The 22,500-nt window shown below is 34.8% G+C and overlaps 1 protein-coding gene across 3 annotated transcripts; it reads right to left on the bottom strand.

The window, feature by feature from the left end:
* Window positions 1-9,729: 9,729 nt before the first annotated feature.
* Window positions 9,730-21,271, bottom strand: LOC110658513 (uridine/cytidine kinase UKL1, chloroplastic). 3 transcript variants are annotated; one of them, XM_021816166.2, is made up of 12 exons: window positions 21,003-21,271; window positions 20,647-20,738; window positions 20,456-20,525; window positions 20,161-20,279; window positions 18,947-19,043; window positions 18,217-18,296; window positions 11,409-11,603; window positions 10,810-10,893; window positions 10,641-10,701; window positions 10,285-10,345; window positions 10,007-10,100; window positions 9,730-9,891 (listed from the first exon to the last, which is right to left on the bottom strand). In XM_021816166.2, exons 1-12 carry the CDS (start codon window positions 21,187-21,189, stop codon window positions 9,745-9,747), a joined length of 1,287 nt encoding a protein of 428 aa, XP_021671858.2. In that variant the 5' UTR covers window positions 21,190-21,271; the 3' UTR covers window positions 9,730-9,744. The 3 variants fall into 3 exon arrangements, with proteins under 3 accessions (XP_021671858.2, XP_057996673.1, XP_057996674.1); XM_058140690.1 differs by having other exon boundaries at window positions 18,947-18,962; XM_058140691.1 differs by having other exon boundaries at window positions 20,647-20,794; window positions 21,003-21,138.
* Between the last annotated feature and the right edge of the window lie 1,229 nt (window positions 21,272-22,500).

Below are 22,500 nucleotides of genomic sequence, written 5' to 3'. Positions count from 1 at the left end.
ACACAGTCTCAGGGAGATAGGGCTTTATGAATCTGTTAGTGTATATTTGGAAAATATAGGTTGGAGTGATTTTGCTAGTATTCAAGAACCTGCTTCTAGGGAATTAACAATTGAGTTTTTAAGCTCATTGCAATTGGACTTCCAGCCTATGCAAAGTAACCATAGGGACACCATTTCCTTTAGGTGTTTGGGTCAGGACAGAGAACTTGACACTGTTCAAGTGAATGCCTTATTTGGTTTTTGTAATGATGGAGCAAAAGTGATAGAGTGGCAAAGGACTATTTATGACCCCCTTACATTTTAGAAGTCCATTGCACCATATGGGAAATACTACAACCCTAGTTCTGCTAAGGCCTCAGCTATTCAAGACCCTGCTCTGAGATACTTGCAAAGATTCATGTCTTACACTATACTAGGTAGAGGGCACAGTAATGGGGTTATAGGAAAGAATGATTTATTCTTTTTATGGTGCATGAAAGAGAAGAAAAAAAAAATAAATGGTGCTTATTTTCTTTGCTCTCATATGGAACATATAGTCTCTAAGCATTCAGCTGGCAGTATAGTTATTGGAGGGATGGTGACTATAATTGCCAAATCATTTGGTTTTAACCCTAACTAGTATGCTATGGTGTCTATGATTGGTCAGTCTTTTCTAGATAGAATTATTATGACTCAAATGAAAATTTATGTAAAGAGGGATGATGTTTATGTGTTGGTAAATGGGGGATATGAGGGTACAGAACAGCAGCAATCATAGGGTATAGGACAACATACTGATGCTGGTCCTTCTAGCTCACACCCACCTACTGCTGGACAATCAGACTTACTTGTTTTTTTAAAGATTTGGAAGCAAAAATTGACAGAATGAGTGCAACACAGTTGCCTATTTATGATGCTAATTCTAATATTGTGGTTGCTTTAAAAGCTTTAGAAGCTAAGGTTTATACTCTTGGTCAGAAGCAAGCCAAACTTGAGAAAAAGATTAAAAAGAAGTTTTCTTCATTTAGGAAAAAGCAGAAAATTCATGACAAAGAAATGATTGACATTTATAACAAGCTGGCAGCCTCTTTTAACTAGCTGTGCAAATGGGGCCAATACATTTTTAAAGAGATGAAGGCTATGGTAGAAAACCTGGATACTGCTTCTGAGAAATCCAATGAGCAAGCACCTGCAGTAGCAAATGAGCCAGTGCCATCCACCAATGAAGAAAACCAACCAGCTGTCTAGTTTTAGAATTTTATTTTTGTTAATTTCAGTTAGTTTCTGAAACTTTAGCTTTTAATTGCGCACATTGGTCAGTTTGCTTTATTTTTCAACTGTTAATTTCCTGATTATTGGAACTTTTACATGTTTTATCTATTTGTAAATGATTTAGTTTTTATTTCTTTTAATTCTATTTGTTTCATGAATCTTACGTTGGCTTGTTCATTGTTGCTGGCTGCCTTGGTTTCTTTTGCTGTGATACTTGCACTATCTTTGTTATCCAGATTTCTCTATTGAATTGATCATTTTCTTTAATTTCAGTTTCTATTGGCTTTTGTAATAGCATTACTAATATTGCTTTTTAATAGTCATAAAACTGAATTATTGACAATACAGCAGCTGCTCTTCTCTTAGCCTTGACAATTTAGCCTCTATGTAACACCCCTATTTGCATAGCCTGGTATATTTCACTATTCCGATGACCGGTGTCGGTCCGGACAATTAAGGGGATTAGAACCATACTTAAGACAACTAGATAAGCCTTGAACACAAATAATTAGTAATTGCCAATTAGTTAAGTATAAATATGAAAAACAGAATATAAGAAGTTAAACGAGCCAAGAGTCACAACGATGGGTGATCTTCTCGGAAAGGACTACGAAGTCGATTTAAACTCAAATTTCGAACAGTAAAATATGACGCTGCAGTCCTTAGGACTATTACAAACACAGTGGAAAAGAGAAAATCACGAAAAAGAATTGTTAAACCAGTCAAATAATTAGGTCAGGGATCTGAAAGAAATATTGATTTAATTGCAAACCGAGTCGAACCGGGAGGGGCAATTTAGTCAATTGACCCTGAGAGCTGACTCTTGACCTAACTGTCCAATAAAATCAGAGAAATAAAAATTTCTGAATCGAGGATTAGATTAAAGAATTAATGAAAAATTTAAGAAAATTGAAAAAGAAAAGAAAAAGGTTTATTACATCATGTGGATGACATCATTGTGATGTCAAAAATCAATTTTAATTTCTCAACTTTTTTGACCAAGTCAAATACATAAAATTACACTTAAAATACCTAAAAAATTAAAAGGAAAAATCATTTCTTCTCCCCTACAAATTTCAACCAGCTCCCATTCTTTTCTCTCTCTTTTTCTTTTCAATTTCCTCCATTAATGGTCATTTAAGCTTCTTAAACCCTATTATTTCTTCATAAATTTCATACTCACCAAAGTAAGGTCTTGCTCTTTGGCTTTGATAGAGAGATTAGAAATAAGAAAGATCAAAAAGAAGTGAAGATTTGAAATTACAAATTCTGCTCAACAAGTAAGTCCCTCTTTCTAACTTAATTTGAGTAAAATGCGCAGAAATGAGCTTGAATAAGTAGGAAATTACATAGAAACTCAAGAAATCACTCATGTATGAAGCTTTATGAAATTTAGTCAGCATGAAATTAATTAAGGTTTGATAGAAATTGTTGGAATTAAAGAGGTACTCATGCTTGATTGAGTAAGTAAGTGAGACTTGTACACTTAGAATTCATGAATTGAGGAAATTGAGGAATTAGGGTTCTTGACCCTTAGGGTTTTGGGAGAAAATTTAAGAAATTAGTAAATTAATGTACTTTGACCTAAATGAGACTCAAAATGGTCAGTTGAGACAAATTAGGATGTGTTTGAATGGTTAGAAGAAAAACCAAATTCGGATAGGTGGGGATCCAATTCTGGACAGCCTGACCTAGGTCCATTTCAAGGACCAAAACTGAAAATTTATAAGTCCAATTGGTATGAGACTAATTGGTAATGAAAATAGACACAAGATGATACAATTTTCATTCAGGAATCATGCCCAAAAAGTGACCAAAACCTAGTGAACAAATTGACCAAATCTAGATTTTTGCAGTCTGACCTGTACAAAAATGACTAAATAAACAGTGTTTGTTCATTTGGCCATAACTTGGGCTAGGCAGATCTAAATGACCTGAAATTTTACCAGTGGACAGCTGAGATATAGACCTAAAACTTTCATGAAGAACACAAACCCAAATTTTGCCCTTAACCAAGTCATTTGGCCACCCAAAATTGGTGACCTAAAACTGCCAGAATCAGTTTGGTGCCCAGAAATCTGGGTTAAGTCCAATCCGGCAGCTATGATTCAAATGGCTATAACATGAGCTACAAAACTCCAAATGAAGTGATTCAAAAAGGAGAATAAAGCTAAGACATTAAGGAACAATTTCTATGAAGAAAACTTAGCCCAATTCTAACAGCAAAATGACCAATGGAATAGTGCAACCTAAGACACCAAAACTGAAAATTTGCAATTTTGCCTAAAAGACCTAAGTTTTGAGAAAATGACCAAAACCAACAAGTTTGGTGACCAAAATGCGGTATGTGGGTGAAGTTGGAGTTCCCATACCTATTAAGCCTTAGAAAGTCAACAAATTGACTTGAATAGTACTATGAATAGTAACCTCAACATGAAATTTGCAAGAATGTAAGTTTAAACATATTGGAATTAGTTATTGGAATTGTTATGAAGTAAAGATACTGAGACACTATAAATTTTGTGTTTCAGCTGAAAAAGACTTGAAAAGTTTGAGAGACTGAGTCAAGGCCTAGAGGCGACTCACGTCAAGTTTGTGCACAATAAACTCTATTTCAGCATTTTATCCTTGAAAAATTGATTTAGTACGCATTATGAGTTTAAGAACTTTTGTGTTGCCACTTTGTGATGAGATTGTAACTTTGGAAATTGATTTAATTTTTGTATGCAATATTTGAATAAAATGTTTGAAATGGATTTTTGATTTACACTTAGCATGGCAGTGCCTTATTATTCCTCCTCCATTTATGGGGTTGAGATCGATTATTTTTCTCCCTCTCTGGTTTACCAGTTGAGGTTGCAGATCGGATGAGTACTCATTAGCTAGCTAGCCACCTCCCTCATTGATTTCGATTAGTGAGGTTGTAGATTGCTTTGTCGTGGTGTACAACACGGCATTGATCGAAAATTTTGTGTCATGGCTTAAGTTGTGTATGAATTGGCAACACTGTGTTTATTAAATTATTTGACCCAAAATTTTTCTATAATGAGCTTTGATAATTTGTGAAATGTACTTGTGAAGCATTTAAATTGTGTTTTGTCAATGAATGATTTATGTATTGTATTTTAAATTTTTTTTATTGTGCACCACTGAGTATTTTTATACTCAGCGATAGCTTATTTTGCTGTCGTAGATAAGAGCAAGGAGAAAGCAGCAGAGTGAGCTGCTACTGATATTGAGGACTTCACTGATCCTTTTTGTATGGGTATTTATTTATACCCTTGTAATTAATTGATGTAAATATTGTAATGTTTTATGTATCAATGTAAAGTTGAGTAGTTGTATAATAAATTGTAATAATATTATTTTTTGTATTTAATATTTGTAAATTAAACTTGTGAATGTAAATTAGCTTTATTGAATGAAATGATGAAATATTTTGAGATGACAAACTTGGATTAAATTGTGGAATTATTTTGAAGTGGAATTGACTTGAGTTATGTTGAATTGAGATTATTTGGAGGTTGGGAGTTGTGAAAAAATTTATTGGAAGTGTTTTTACAGATTTTTGAAGAACTATTTTCTCCAAATACAGACGGCACTCTGCCGAAATTTTTATAAAATTTGCGGAAGAATAAAATGGACAAAAATTTTTACTAATTTTGAGACTTCAATTAAATGTTTTTAATTCCTACCAAAATGCTCACCACTTCCAAAATGTAAGAAAATTGTTTTAAAATCCCTTGTAGTATACTTAATGAATTATCGGTAGGTGAAGTTTGGTAGTTCATTAGGTATTCTACGGGATCATGTTATGCCTTACTAAGGAGTAAGGTGTGACACTCTAAGGTAACTTCTCGACATTCATTTGCCACATGTTGACACTGCTTCCCTTTAACATGCCTCATGCTAAGGGTTATGCTCTCCAATGAGCTATTTGCATTCCCTCAAATTTTCAAAATTTTTGAAAACTCACCGAAATTTTCATGGAGCATGACAGGCCCCATGTTAATACCCCATATCAGTTCCTTAGCAGTTGGCACAGGGCATGCTAATTTACCTTTACTTCAACACACCTCATGCTTTTTGATTAACATGCCTCATGCTCCCAATACTTATAATTCACATGCCTCATGTACATATTCTGATCATTCACCACTAGGCATATACGTTCTACAATGTAACTCTGTTCCAGTCTTTCTTAGTTTATATCTCTCCAAGTTATCATTTATTGATTTCATTGATATTTCTGCCACTTCGATTAAGCCAATGAGGACATTGTCTAATTTGAGTTTGGGGGAGGGCAAAATTTTTGCAAAATTTTTAATCCTTTTTATTTACATTAGTTAAATTGCATTTCATTGCATTTCATTTATACTTAGTTACTTAGTTCACATACACCATACACCTACACCATGTAAATATATACACTTGCATATAGATATCATATAGATCATGTATAGTTTTTATTTCAATTTTTATTTTATTTTATTTAATTTTTGCATTCATTTTAGGAATCATGCATACATAAAAAAAAAAAAAAAATTTACCTATGATTTAAACATGGCAACAGGCGAGAAAGTCTCCTCATAGTCAATTCCTTGCCTTTGGTGAAACCCTTTCTCTACTAGCCTGGCTTTATAGGTCTCTATCTTTCCATCAGAACGAATTTTCTTCTGGAAAATTCATTTGTTCCCTATAGGTTTAATACCTTTAGGTGGTCAACAAGATTCCAAACTTGATTCTTATACATGGAATCAATCTCGGATTTCATAGCTTCAATCCATTTTGAAGAGTCTATATCTGATATAGCTTATTCATAGGTAAGTGGATCATCTCCATGATCTACTTCTTCATGAGTAAACAACTCTTATTCATCTTCATGAAGAAAATCATATCTCACTGGTGGGTGAGATGTTCTGGTTGATCTACGAGGAACAGCTATAGATGTTTCATCAATAGGTGTAGGTTGACAAGATGGATCTATATCCATCTGATCTGTTGGTTGGTCAGAATTTTCTAATTCTAACTCTATTTGCCTTCCTTTGCCTCCTTCTTGAACAAACTATTGTTCAAGAAATGTGGCATCTCTACTTACCACAACCTTTTGTGATATAGGCAAATAAAAATAATATCCAAAACTCTCTTTTGGATATCCAACAAATCGACCCTTTTCTGATCTGGTTTTCAATTTATCAGTGTTTAGCTTTTTTTATATAAGCTGGATAACCCCAAATCTTAACATGCTTAAGGCTTGATTTTCTTCTATGCCATATCTCATAAGGTGTGGAAGATACTGATTTTGCAAAATGTTTATTAAAATGAAAGGGATTAAAACACATAAAATAAATTAAAATTGTGACATTATGTATAGAAATGAGAAAAGAAAAGAAAAGAAAAGGGAAATAAAGATTATTGCATAAGCATGATGTCATAATGAAATCATAAAAAGTGATAGCCAATGGGAATTTAACAAATGCTTATGAAGGGATAAGGAAGACATAAAATGAGCCAAAATTAATCAAAAGCAATCATCTTCTTCTTCATTTTTTTAATGGCCGAACCACTCACCTCCATAGCCTCCTCCATTTTTCTCTTTTTAAAGCTTGATTTCTCCTCCTTTTCCACCCCAAAACCCTAAGTTCCCTTCACTAAAATTTATCCCCACACCATAAGGAAGAGTTTGGTCATCAAGAAGTGAAAGAATTTTAAGGTTTCCACAAGTCTAAGAAGTGTTCATTAAAGGTTAGTGCATTAAAACTTCTCTTTCAACCTCTAGGTGTAGTATGCATGCCAAATTAGGTATGAATTGCAAGAAAATTTAAAGAAATGATAAAGGAATTAAGCATCCCTAATGTGGCAGCATTGAGAACCTTATCGGGTTTGATGAATTCTTGCATATATACATGATTAGTGATGATGATTGATGAGGTTATATGCATGAGAAGTGATAGGAATTGAATTGATTGAGTTTTGAAATTTTAAATTAGGGTTTGTGATAATGAATTGGGGATTTTGTGCTATGCTTGAAATTGACCTAATTGAGATGAATTGTTGCTTATTATAAGTGTCATGTATGCCAAATTGTAGTTTGGGAGTTGGAGAAAATGAAATTGGTAGTGCCTTTGCTATGCAGGTTGTGGGACTCTTTGAGTCCAGTTTGAATTTTGACCTATAACTAAATCTGTGTTGCTCCAATTGGTATGAGGCCAATTGGAGGTGAAACTAGGGCCAAAATACTCCATTTTTCATGAAGAAACTATGCCCAAATTCTATCCATAACTTGACCTAATTACTGTTCCAATCCGGCTGACCATACACTGAATCCAGAAAAATGACCAAATGAACAGACGGCCATAACTCTCTCTAGAAAGGTCCAAATAACCTGATTTTTATACCATTGGAAAGCTTAAACATAGGGGTACAACTTCCATGAAGAACATAGAACCCAGAAATGCCTCTGACCAAACCAAATTGCTAGCACAAGTTAGGTCACAAAACTGTCCAGAACCAAACTGCCCAGAATTTTCTGGACATAGGCCTATTCGACCAGTTTTGGCAAAAAAGCCATAACTTGATCTACAAAAATCTAAATGCAGTGAAACCAATGGCAAAAGTTTTATAAGACATAGATCTATAATATTGGTGTTTTGACCAAAACCCAGATCCCAAGAGAATTAGGTCAAATTACTAGACCAAGTCAGTACATCAAATTCTAGAATTTGCCTAAGTGACCACTTGACCCCAGAATAGTCATTTAGTCATATCTTCCACTAGGAAACTCCAATTGGGATGAGCCAAACTGTTCTGAAAACCTAAGAAATAGGACTCCAACTTTGTTTAAGAAACCTTCCTCAAATTGTGAATGTAAGAAAACTAAAAGTTGAGTCAAAGCCATTGACCTGAGCTAGAATCCTGTTGGCACAGGGTACATGAGTCTAGGTCAGTTAATTGCCTATAAATAATTCTACAAAACTTGAAAAATTATAATTTAAAATTCTGAGTGATCATAAGACATAGGGTAACAACTCATATGAAGAACATTAGGCCTAAAAGTGATTGTAACATGTCCAATTAATTAGCCAAAGATTGACTGCAGAATCTGCCTAATTCTAGACCTAGAAAGAAACAGTGAACCAGTTGTGGTTGTTTAACCATAACTTGAGTTCTAAAACTCCAAATGACATGATTCAAAAGGGAAAACAAAGACAAGACGTAGATGAACAACTTCCATGAAGGAAGTGTGGCCAAACAATGGTCACAAATTGAACAAATTGATAGTTAAAGTTAAGACATTGAAACTGAACCTAAAGAAAGGTTTATGAAATAATTTATTTTATGGTAGGGACTTAACCCTAATAAATTGCCTAAAGCATGAACTACATGAAAGTGCTAATGGGACCTACTTTCCCACTACATAATGACACATGACATGAAATAATAAGTCCAAAATTAAGTAATAATGTTTAATTTGCCCAAAGTATACCTAGACTTATGTATATAGCTTGGATACCACTTAGGGACTACAGATTGCAGTACTGCTCACATGAATGATCATTGACAGACAATATATGTTTGAGATGGTTATTTTACTGGCTTTATGCCTGCCCGTTGACCATAGTGCTCATTATCATTTCTGGCTTTATGCCTGCCCGCTGGCCTTGTGCCTGACATGACCGATGTATGCTTGACAAACATACGGATGTCTGACTAGTTTACTCCCGGGTATTCAGCCTTTATAATCTATTATAGGTTACTTGGGCATGAATTTAATAAGACTGAATATGAGAGTAATGAACAGAAAAGATCCCGATAAATGTAATTGTACCCAAAGTTCACTAAATGCATAAATGACCTAGAATTTATGGAATTATGCATAAAACTATTATTTTTAATTATTTAGTTACCTTTATTTTAAATTATGCACCACTAAGCGTTATGCTTAGCGCATTGATTTTTCATCGCGTAAGTACTGGAGACCAGCCACAGCAGCAGCCGCAGCAGTAGTGCTCTGATAGAGTTTGACCAGATCTATCATAGTCTGAGAGTCACCTCTGCATTTTGTTTTTGGTAAGGCTCATGTACTAGATTTTGTATGATGTTATTGTACATAAATGAATGATGTAAATTTTATTTTGAAATTTGTAAATAAATTATAAATTATTGTATAAATTTTATGTGAATGAAATAAAGTATATACATGTTTGTAATTTTATGAATAATGACGACATGACATGGTATATGGATAAATGAAATTATCTTTAACAGGTGAATGGTAAAATCCGTCATATGCTAAATAAACAGAAGAGGCCCTGTCAGGGTCTCCATGATAACAAGTTGTGAAAAAAAAAAATTTCCACCAATGAGGTAACACTAGGAAATGGATGTTAAATTAATAATGTGTACGACTGGATAAGATAGGGTGCTCTGGCACCAAATGTGGCACATCTTGCTCGACTACACTGTAGACGGGTAAGGGACGTCACACCCAGACTAATCTTTCATGTCAAAATTCAAGCACAAAACGGATAACGTAAAATCTTCAAGTAAAAAAAGAAAATGATTACCTGTAGCAAGAACAGGATCTAGAAGTAGGACATGTCTTTCTGAAATATCCTTGGGAAGCTTTTCGTATATAAGCTTACATAGGTTGAGAAACCATTCAATTGTTAATGACTAAAGATGCATGGACCTTAAAATTAGAAAGGCAAAGCTAGTGGAGTATTTTGTTGTGCGAAGTAAATTAAATATTCACTTGTTTCCCATTGTCTCCAACACGATAGATAAGAATTTTTCCAATTTTTATTCCTTTGCAACATGCACGCAATGCATTTTCCATGCTTTCTCCACTGAAAATGACAGACAAGAATCAGGAACTGCAAGATGGAGAAAGTAGATCTGAAACAAAATGCAATTTCAGATTCGGTGTAAAATGAACACTGGCAGCGAATCTCATTCCAAATAAGGTTTCATTGCCATTGCCAGTGCCAGATGACCAGACTGCAGAAGTCAACACCTGTATTTAAAGCTCACCTTCGAACAACGGAAACCCCACATAGTTTCTTGCAAAAGTCAACCCCAGTGTACACCGATCCTGGAGCAGAATAAATAAAACTCTCAATGTTATGTACCTACATCAATGCATTGCACATTTTAGATGAAATGCAACAAAATTTACACAAGGCAAACATTGCAGCAACTCAAACTACAGCACATAGACACAGTTCTTCAAGACCTTTAAAATGAACCAATTTCTTCCAGCATAACTTATCCTGATGTATTGCTATTTCTAGAGGAAAATCTTCAGTTAAATCATATGGAATGGTAGAAAGAGAGTGAAAAAAAAGCAGTAGATTGAAACCTAAGCCTCACTATTCACTATTACACACCTGTTGGCGTAATTACTTGCTTCTCTGTGAATGGCAAATGGCCAAGACCATGCTCCACAACCTGACCAAGAAACTCAATGGAAACAGTGACCTCCACATTTCGCAAAACAAATGTGTATTCAATACTGATACCTCAACACATTTCTATCAAGCTACACAAAGAGATTACCAGTCGGATAAGCCAATCCAAATAAAAGACAAAATCATGCTTTGATATTTCCTTGTCTCGAATCAGTGTATGCATACCTCTTATCTGTAACACAAATTACACACATGAGCAAATCTGAACTGAGATGATTCAAATCCAAATGAGATAATACTCTATACACACAAACACACAAAATAAAATAGTGGAGGTTCAGGAAGAATTTTGAGCAACACAAGCTTTGGCCATCAATATACCGAAACTCACATGAACTTAGACTGTTGAAACACAGTGTACTTTTTCTTCTTTGCTTCTTTTGCCACTTAACAAATATGCATACATATAAAAAAGAGGACTAACTACAAGCCTAACTCACATTCAACATATCAAAAGAGTGCCAAAATTTGTTTATTAGGTGCTGCATTTTGCATTCTATCCAAAACAAGAGTCTTTTCTATTTTACTACTCAAGTGGTTTGTGAAACATCAAAACATGTAGCCATTAATAGAGAACACATTATTTGCCCACAATGGGAAAAGATTGCCAAAATTCAAATTCTTCGCATAATGAAACAAAGCTGCAAGGATAAAGTACAACAATACAAAACCAAGCAGAAGACGTACCTGAAATGTTGACTGAATAACATAAACATTTGAATAGATTTTGCAAAGATCATGTTGACCAAGTTTTGTGTGGATATGTTGCACTATCAAATCAATGGCAACATGATTTTCACCTCCCCGAGGTATGATCACATCTGCATACTTCTTTGATGGCAGAACAAAATCATCAAAAGCAGGCTTCACAAATTTTGCATACTGCAGCATCAACATTCACCATAAAAATGTCAAGGAATTCAAAAGATTATACCTTGAGAATCCCACTTATCAATGTGCTCTCCAAGTTTACAACATACACCATTATATACAAAAAATCATACGATAATGAGCCTTTATCTCCTTCATATTTGGATAAATCAGTGGCTAATCCTTCTTTTTTGTCAGTGATCAATGAGTCAAATAGTCATTTTCTAAAGTATGGGCAGTATGGTTTTCTAATTCCTGATAAACAAAGAAAATACATATTGTAAATTGTTGTAAAAGCTAAAAACTCACTTATATGGATGTATGTCCTAGTAGCAACCTTTTTGTCATAGGACACATCAGCAGCATAAGCTGAATGCTTGCACAATACTAAATTTTGAAACATCATTAGATTTTCTTTTTCTTTTTATTACTTGTTCAGCATAGAATAACCTTACTACTTCAAACAACTTCTGACTCAGCATCAACTGAAATAAAGTTCCAAAAGGATTTAAGGCACATTATAGCATTTCAAACCCTACACCAGTTACAAAATGTATGTAAATTTTCTGCTGCCATTTCATTATAGCTGGGGCTTATGCAGAACAATTTTCTAGAATAACAAAATCAATGTCCCGCCCGTAATCCACCTCACTGAGACTTGAATTCTATTCCCCTTTTGCAGACCATTGATGCAAGTTCAAGATTATTGACAAAATCAACGCACAAGCTTGCCTTGCTCCTGTTACTATGATGCATGTATTGGAAGTTGCAATGCATCCTAGAATATTCTTAAGACTTTGAAGTCAAGAAGATAGATAATTGTACACTATGCCATATCTATTTGCATGCAAGCTGTTATCCTGTAAAAGAAGCTCATGCTTTAATGAAAATATGAACAACCAACACAACAATGCTTTATATGAGCTTTGGAATGACATCCAACATGGAAAATTTTACTATGCTTATATATATATGTGTGTGTGTGTGGGTGTGTGTGTTAGGGTTATTGAACCCTAAAAAATGTTCCTTCCTAAAATACAATAGAACAGAAGAAGAAAGGGAAGAAATTATAGAAGAAAGGGAGTAGAACAGATAGAAAAAGATAAGAAGAAAGGAAGAAGGAGTTTATTATTGTGTAATGATTCTTCTCCGATTACACTAGGCTGTTATGACTGTTTATATACAGCAATAACTGCTACAGGTAACTGTTCCCACCAAAACTCATCCATAACAACTCATGCCAGCTGCATCCCTAACAGCTCATGCCAGCTGTTCTAACAACTCATGCCAGCACACTTAACTACACTAGACTAATTCTTTCTAAACCTAGTTCTTTTATATGTAACAATACCCCCTTCTTTTGCACATTCTTATCCCAAGGAATGTGCAAAATCAGGAAATTGGTTGAGGAGGAAAGCTTTGTCTTCCCAAGTGGCATCTTCAACAGCCAAGTGCTTCCATTTAATAAGAACTTGATCCACTTGTTGACCATTTCTGGAAATTAGTCTAGATTTCAGCACCTATTCTGGAACAACTTCCACCACATCTTCTTGAAAAACTAGAAGCTCTATCATAGGCACCACATTTTACCCTACCTTCTTTTTAAGCAAGGACACATGAAACACAGGATGTACAGATGATGAGGGTGGCAAATCCAGCTTATAAGCAACAGCTCCAACCCTTGCAAGCACTTTATAAGGCCCATAAAACCTTGTTGATAGTTTCAGTGATTTTTGGATGGCCACTGAAGATTGCCTATAGGGTTGCAATTTTAAGTAAACCATATCTCCAACCTGGAATTCTCTTTCAGCCCTCTTCTTATCCACCTGTTGCTTCATTCTATTCCTTGAAATCTCTAAATTAGCTTTCAATAAAGTTGTCATCTACTGCTGTTCCTAGAAAAATTCTTGCAACTGTCCAACTGAAACTTGCTCAAGAGGCACAGCAGGTAGAATAGGTGGATAATACCCATAGAGAGCCTCAAATGGAGTCATTTTTATGGCTGAATGATAGCTGGTATTGTACCACCACTCAGCAAGGGAGAGCCACCGACTCCAAGAATTGGGCTTGAGATGTGTCATGCACCTCAAATAAGCTTCCAAACACTGATTTAACCTCTCTGTCTGGCCATCAGTTTGGGGTGGTATGCTGTACTAAAGGAGAGGTTGTTTCCCAGGCATTTGAAGAATTCTTTCCAAAATAAGCTTGTAAAAAGCTTATCTCAGTCAGACACAATAGAAACAGGTGTCCCCTGGAGCTTGTAAATTTTGTCCAAAAAGAGTTTGGCAATTGAGGAAGCTGAAAATGGATATGCTAGAGGAAGGAAATGGCCATACTTGGTAAATCTACAAACCACTACCAAGATGGTGTCTTTACCATTTGACTTAGGTAATTGCTCAATAAAATCCATGGAGAGATGTTGCCAAGCTTGGGATGGCAATGGTAAAGGTTGGAGCAACCCTGGCATAGAACAAGTTTCTATTTTACATCTAGCACACTGATCACATTGTCTCACCCATTGCAGAATATCAGATTGCATGCCAGGCCAATAAAAATGCTTCTTCAACTTTTGGCAGGTGTTATTAATCCCTGAATGGCCTCCTAAAAGAGAGTTATGATAAATGGAGATCAATTTCTGCCTTAGTGCTGTAGAACTTCCGACATATATCCTGTTCTTGTAATATAAAAGACCCTGCTTGTAGTGAAAAGAGGGTACTGCTGTCCCATCTACTGCTAATTGAGTAATTAACTCTTTAGCTCGATCATCTTGCTCATAACTAGCCACTATAGAAGTGATCCAAATAGGAAATGGACTAGAAGTCACAACATATAATTGCTCATCTTGTGAAAAATATCTTCTAGACAATGCATCGGCAACCTTATTCTCAACTCCCTTTCTATACAAAATTTTATAGTCAAGGCCAAGTAACTTCGAAATCCCTCTTTGCTGAAGGTTAGTGTGCAACCTTTGTTCCAATAAAAATTTGATGCTCTCATGATCAGTTTTGATAAAAAAGGTACCTTGCTCTAGATAATATCTCCATTTAGAGACAGCAAAGGTAATAGCCAGCAGTTCTTTCTCATAAACTGAAAGTGCTTGAGTTCTTGGCCCAAAAGGTTTAGAAATATAAGCTATAGGATGACCCCCTTGCTGTAAGACAGCTCCCATGCCCTTGTCACTTGCATCTGTTTCAACCACAAAGGGTTGGGAGAAATCTGGCAAACCCAAAACAGGGGCAGAAGCCATAGCTTCCTTAAGTTGCTCAAAGGCCTGCTGACTTGCATTAGTCCAAACAAACCCATCCTTCTTCAGCAAATCAGTAAGAGGTTTGCTAATTAGCCCATAATGCCTTACAAATTTCCTGTAATATCCTGTAAGACCAAGAAAGCTCCTTAATTCCTTCACATTTTTAGGAGTAGGCCATGAAACCATAGACTGAATTTTTGCTGGATCAGTGAAAACTCCCTTAGCAAAAATTATGTGGCCCAAATAATCAATAGAAGCTTGCCCAAAAGAGCATTTAGAAAGCTTAGCATACAGGTGCTGCTCTTGAAGCACTTTAAAGACTTCTTCCAAATGAGCAAGATGTTCCTCTATAGTGCTGCTGTAGATCAAAATGTCATCCAAAAATACAAGCACAAATCTTCTTAAATAAGACTGAAAGATATGATTCATTAGTGCTTAGAAAGTGGCTGGGGCATTGGTTAAGCCAAAGGCATGACCTTAAACTCAAAATGGCCATGGTGAGCTCTAAATGCAGTCTTATGAATGTCAATGGGTTCCATTCTGATTTGATGGAACCCTACTCTAAGGTCAATCTTCGAAAAATACTTTGCACCATGCAACTCATCCAACAAATCATCAATGATGAGAATAGGAAACTTGTTCTTGACAGTCAGGTCATTGAGCTTCCTATAATCTATACAAAATCTCCATGAGCCATCTTTCTTTTTCACTAACAACACAGGTGATGCAAAAGGACTCTTACCAGGCTGAATTATAGAGGAATCAAGCATCTCAATCACCAGCCTTTCTATCTCAGCCTTCTGATAGTGTGGATACCGATATGGTCTCACATTTATTGGTTAAGAATCAGGTACTAAAGGAATTGCATGATTGTGAGTCCGAAATGGTGGTAACTCCTTAGGTTCTTCAAATATACTGCTATACTTTTGCAACAATAATTCTAAAGAAGATAAGGAAGGAGATACACCCGATGTTGCAGTCATACAATGATTCTCTACTAAATCAAAAGTTTGAAACTGAATGCTGAATACTAGTGTAGTAAAATCTGCACCTTTCTTGTGCATTAATTGAGAATAGGAGCTGCAAGACAATAATGGAATTTCTTGAACAAAAGTTTCTTTCCCATAAAGGGTAATTAACTACCCATCCTTCTTAAAAGAAATCTTTGCAGCTTCAAAATCAAAGAAAATGGGGTTAAAGCTTTTCATCCAATCCACTCCTAAGATAATGCCAAAGCCTCCAAGGTCCAATATCCTCATGTCAAAGGAAAATTTGTTATTATGAATTTTCCATGTGAATCTGTGACAAATTAAGGAATTAGAAATCCTTCTACCATCAGCTACCACAATAGAAGTAGTGGGTGCTCCACTAAACACAATTTTAACTCTTTAGCAACTCCCTTATCAAGGAAACTATTAGTACTACCGCTGCCAACAAGAATGACCAATCGCCTATTCTTGAAAGTTCCCAACACCTTAATAGTATCAGCTCCCCGACTTCCCTTCATTGCATGTACTGAAAGTGTCATTTCTTCCATTTTGTTCCCCAAATTCAACTCATTTCCCATATCAAAACATTCCTCCTCAACTGGTTCCTCTTCCTGGTCCTCTACTTAAATTGCCATGGTTGCCTTTGGTTTACAAGTGTTACCAGGTAAATACTTCTCACCACATCTATAGCAAGGTTTGAAGGTTCTTTTTTCAGGTTGTTGTTGGTTTGGAGGGTTGGATTTAATTGAATTTTGGTTGACTGAAGAGTTATTAGTGGTAGGTTGAGAGATGATAGGTATTGTGGAATTAGTGGTATTATTGATTCGAGGTTTCCAGGATTGTGGAGTTTCAATATTTGGTGGTTTTGGTGGATAAATGAAGCCTTGACTGGCTATGGTGGGTTTGTAGGAATTATTGTAATTTTGGTGGGTTGAAATGGATCTATCGGTCACAGGATTAAAGGTATTGGATTTAGTTAAGGGTCTAAATTTTCTAGTATTTTCTACTAACTGTTCTTGCAGTCTAGCACTTTCAAAGGCTTGGTATAGGGTAGTAGGTTTCAACATTCTAATCATAGGTCTTATATCATCCCTTAACCCCCCAATGAATCCAGACAAAAAATAAGCTTCTCCAAGCCCTGGCATAAAATTCTCCATTTTGATTCTCAAATTCTCAAATCTATCTTGGTATTCTTCCACACTACCCTCGTACCTAATCTTCATAAATTCCTCCACAACATCTTCCAAACCCTGCTCCCCAAATCTAGCATACAATCCCTTCTCAAACTCTTCCCACACATTAGTCCTTTCTCCTTTAACCCAATTATGGAACAACGCATCTACCCTTTCTACCAAAAAGAGACTAGCAATACTCACCATTTGTTCTTTAGGAACCTTATAAACTTCAAAATATTTCACACACTTTCTAATCCATGCCCTAGGATCCTTGCCATCAAAAGTAACTAGTTCAATTTTAGGGAGAATGCTAGAGTTACCTTCATAATCCAGAGCAATTGCAGAATGAAAGCTGCTGCCCTGATCCCTCTGTTGATTCCTTGGCATGGGTAAAATCCCCCTATCCTCATTTCCTGCCACCACCCCATCTCCAATATTGGTTTCTCTGCCCTTATTATTCATCAAATTCAACAACAAGGGTTTTAGTTCATCAAGAATTGCATTCTTGATGTTCACAGAACCTGCTTCCATCTCTTCTTTGATATTCATCCTCATATCTACCTTTATTCCCTTCACCTCAGCTCTCACCTCCTCAAAATCTCTTTGAGAGGTCTCTCTCAAAATTCTGAATTGCTCCTCCAATTCTGCCATCCTCATAGCTTCAGCACTCACCACCTAAGATCTAGTCATGTTGCAAGTCCCAACAATAATTTCCAAGTGATGCCACTGATCAACAGAGCTCTGATACCAACTGTTAGGGTTATTGAACCCTAACAAATGTTCCTTCCTAAAATAGAATAGAACAGAAGAAGAAAGGGAAGAAATTATAGAAGAAAGAGAGTAGAACAGATAGAAAAAGATAAGAAGAAAGGAAGAAAGAGTTTATTATTGTGTAATGATTCTTCTCCGCTTATACTAGGCTGTTATGACTGTTTTTATACAGCAATAACTGCCACAGGTAACTGTTCCTGCCAAAACTCATCCCTAACAACTCATGCCAGCTGCATCCCTAACAGCTCATGCCAGCTGTTCTAACAACTCATGCCAGCACACTTAACTACACTAGACTTATTCTTTCTAAACCTAGTTCTTTTGTATGTAACAGTGTGTGTGTGTGTGTGTGTGTGAGAGAGAGAGAGAGAGAGAGAGAGAGAAAGAGAGAGAGAGAGAGAGAGAGAGAGAGAGAGAGAGAGAGAGAGAAGAGGTCATCTTACCTGCTCAAGAACAAAGTTTATGTCCCTACCCCTCTCAACTGTGTCACGCCTTATTCTCCGAGCAAGCCTCACATCCACATCTAGAAAGTAGAAACTATTCATTATCAGTGATGAGAAAACTAATACACATGGAAAAAAAGGGGAACAATTTAACAAATTTAATACTATTAGCCACATGTTTTTCTATTTAACAGGCAAAATAGACCCTCTAGGATTTTTACATAGACACAATTGTAAACATGAGAATTACCCACATATAAGGCTGATAATTCCAGACACTATGGACTGGATGCTCCTTCACTCTTCTAAATAGACAAATATGTCATTATTATTACAATATTTAGTCAATAAAAAGAAGATTAGGGTTTGCAAAGGGCAAAAAAGTCATAACATCTTTGAAAGAGAAGAAAAGGAATATTTACGGACAAAATTGTAATCGTGATTTGATGGTGAACTAAGGGACACATATATAAGTATGCCAAATAGGTAAACAATAGAGAAGACTCAGATGTACTGCACCTTAAGTCTTAAGCGTGTGCTGATTGGAACACACCAAACTTTGAAATCAGCAATTAACTTACCAATTAGCAATCCAAACTTACTAAGCAGTGAGTGAGTTTTCTGACACACACATGCACACATTGCATGAAAGCTATGAAATGCGGATATTGGTGATGATGGAGATCACTGCAGCAGTGCTGATGAACAACCAGGAAGAAAAGGTTCAAACCTGTGTCAACAAAAATCTTCATATTCATCAGGTTGCGGACACTCGGATCATGGAAAACAAGGATTCCTTCCAAGATAATTACATCAGAAGCATTTACCTGACCAATAATTTAGATTAATGAGGCAAAAAGTGTAGAAGAGTTCATAAAATAGCCCTAGGGAGGATAAGAAAGGAACAAATAGCGGCAACCATTTCAAACGCTCCAGTACTAAAGTCTTTCTAGTTATCCACTAAATACCATGAGAGACTAGAACTCTCTGGTTATTTTTGTGAATAAAGGCCATGATAATTGTTTTATGATCAATACTGAAGCTTGACCACCAACAATAATGTCAACTTTAGATTTTCAAAATATTTTTAATTATAACTAAAGATGTGCCTTGTATTTATAATCTCTCTTCAATTAATTCTTCCTTTATGAATTAATCAAAAAAATTTCTCACCATACAATATTTCTAAGAAGTAAATCAGTACAAATGACAAAGAAAAATAACTTCAATAGTACATCTTTTTCATTAATGGAAGGTGAAAACTCTCTCCATCCCCTGCATTCCAACCCAAATCTCCATTTATTTGAAGGGGTAGATTCAGAAAGATGCCATTTTGGCATAAAGGCTCAAAAGGCTGAAGATAATTAATCTAAAGTTCATTGCTGAAAACAGGTTCTCCTTTACTATTGTCCAAATTGCAAAACATTGCACAAAATTAAGGTCACATTTGGTTGAACTTAACAGAATGTAATCATGAATTTAATGGGATTAGAAATGTAATGCCTATTTTATTCCTATGTTAGGTTGTAGAAAAAAAGTCCATGCAATGTAAGGCAAATTAAAACTCATATATTTAATTTATTTGGTGGTGGCAGTGATGGCAAGGGCAGGGTGATGGTGGTGGCCAGAGCAAAGCGGTGGCAGTGACATCAAGTTGGTATTGGTGGTGATGATGGCAGAGGTGAAGGCAATAGTGAAAATAAAAATCATGACATACATTTTTCTCACACAACAACCGCTATATTAGTTGCAGTACTGATGAATACACAGACTTTCATATGCAATGGGCATTACTTCACATAAGATTTTGTTTGCGCAACCAAACAAAATAACAAAATTTGCAATTTAATAGAGATTATTATATTATTGAATTCATTATATCCTATCAAACATGATGCTAAGGAAAAGGGTCATTTTGGGTTGAATAAATTTTGAAGTTAGTACCTGCCTAAAGCTATCTGAACAGCGGAGATGAGTTTTAAAATCATAAATTGGAATTTGATAAGGTTGTCCACTTCTGAGCTTTTGAATGCAGTCTAAAAGTTGTTCAGTGTCAAATGCATCTACAAGAAAGACCAACAATATATCGTAAAGCTTTTAACCATATAATAATAATAATAATAATAATAATAATAATAAAGCAAGATATTGTTTAAAAGTTGATTACCACCAGAAACACTAGTAAACCAGACATCATCAAAACTGAATTAAGTCAGGTATAATCGAGTATCTGAATTACCAGGATGGTCAAAATTATACTCATGGACACGTTCTAATTCTGCAGTTGTCAAACCACGGTAAAATGAATCCTGTAGGACACCCACAATTTGTTAAGGCATTCTGCCAAGTATGAAGGAAAATGTTACTTAACCAAATAATAATAATAATAATAAACTAGAAGTGGCACAAGAGAAACCCATGTCAGCAAACCTGATTGACAAGCACAACCCTGTGATCGTGAAGCTGTTGAATGATCATGTCACATACTGTAGTCTTACCCGAAGCTGCACCTCCTGATACTCCTATTCAATTACATCAAAACCCCAACCCCAACATTCAAATATAATGAAAGGAAAAGCTGCAAATATATAATAAGGAATTGTTCAATTAGCAACTAGAGGGCAAATATAGTATAGAATTCTAGCATTTCATCAAATATAAATAACAAGGCAAGTTTAATGAAGTTGAAGCTTGATTATGAAAGCAATAAAATCAGTTTGCATTTCCAAAAGAAAGCGAAAACAAAAGCAAGAGACGAGAAGAAGGTAGAAATGAAATCAAATCACCAATGACAAAGGGCTGTTTGGGAGTAAGCGGAGAAGCTGAAGCTGAAACGGAACACGTGCGGTGAGTTGGCGAAGTAGAGGAGGAGGAAGACAGAGATGAAAGGAGGCCGTTGAGCCGTAGGCCGGAGAAGTGGGGGCCCGACGCTTTTTCCATTATGTAATCTATGGAACTGGCCTGCTCCGACATCAGCTCTGGCTTCGTTCTTATTGTGAGTTTGAAACCGAAAAGAGGTCCAATGAAACGGAGACTTTAATTTGATTATTTTGAGCTAATTATCAGGTACAGTGATAGTGCTAAAAAAGTAGTATTTCCTATATAGAAAAAAAGTTATTTTTATTCCTAAAGAAATTAGAATTTATAATTTTTAGAGAGAAATATATGTATATTTAATATACTTAATAATTATAAATAATTTTATTAATGCGTATTAAATTATATATTCTACACATTTACTTTTTACCAATCATATAAAATTTCATAAGATTAGTACATAAAATATTTATTTTAAAAAAAATATATATTTAATAAAATTAATTTTAATTAAAATTTAACTAAAAAGTTCACAATATCAAAGCTAACAATAACTTTTAAGTTAATGTCTAGTGTTTTTTTCGGAGTTAAAATATTATTTTTTTTATTTATATTATTTAATAATATATCATTAATATCAACTTTTAAAAGTTAAAAAAATACTTTAATTAAGGTCAACAAAATTTAATAAATACCTTTACTTTAGTATCGATATAAACAGTTAACAATTAATTATTAATATTTAACGACTAATTGTAATTAAAATAGTTGATAGTTATTAAAATAATTAATAATTATTAAAATAATTAATATTATTAAGGTTTAAATATTTTCGTTTTCTTATTTTAAAAAGTCAGATTTTTGTGCCAAAATCATCTATATGTCAAATTAATTTGGCCCTTCACTCGGCAAGCATGTGAAAATATGCTACCATCGGGGAACCGAGTAAGCTTTAAAATTATAAAATTTTGATTTGAACATATTCGCCCCATCTACTGTTGCGTAGCAAGTGCTCCTTCTCTATTTGCTCAACACGTCCCCAAATTATTCCTCCTTTCTAGCAAGCGATTCGTCATGGAATTGACACGATTTTTCTTTTTGTGGATTCCTTGATAATGGCCATTGAATACTAATAAGCTTTAATTTAATAGAATTAGACTCTCAATTAAAATTAATTATTTTAAAAAAATAAAATAAAAATAAATAGAATATTATGCACTATTAATAAAAATTATAAAACTTATTATACTCGCTTGAATTTATATGATACAAAATATATACCAATAAAACTTAACTATGATAAATGAAACTCAAATTAATTCTGAATGATTTTTTAATTTAATTCCTTATATTAAAAAAAAGTATATTTGATAATGTTGAAAATTAAAAAAAAAAATTAATCAGCACTATTAAAATATGAAAACACATAGGTAATAATTGTATAATAAAAAAGTTTAATTGTTAATT

This window comes from Hevea brasiliensis, chromosome 18, assembly GCF_030052815.1.
Source record: "Hevea brasiliensis isolate MT/VB/25A 57/8 chromosome 18, ASM3005281v1, whole genome shotgun sequence".
Classification (NCBI taxonomy): Eukaryota; Viridiplantae; Streptophyta; class Magnoliopsida; order Malpighiales; family Euphorbiaceae; genus Hevea; species Hevea brasiliensis.
This window is presented reverse-complemented; position numbering and strand designations above follow the sequence as displayed.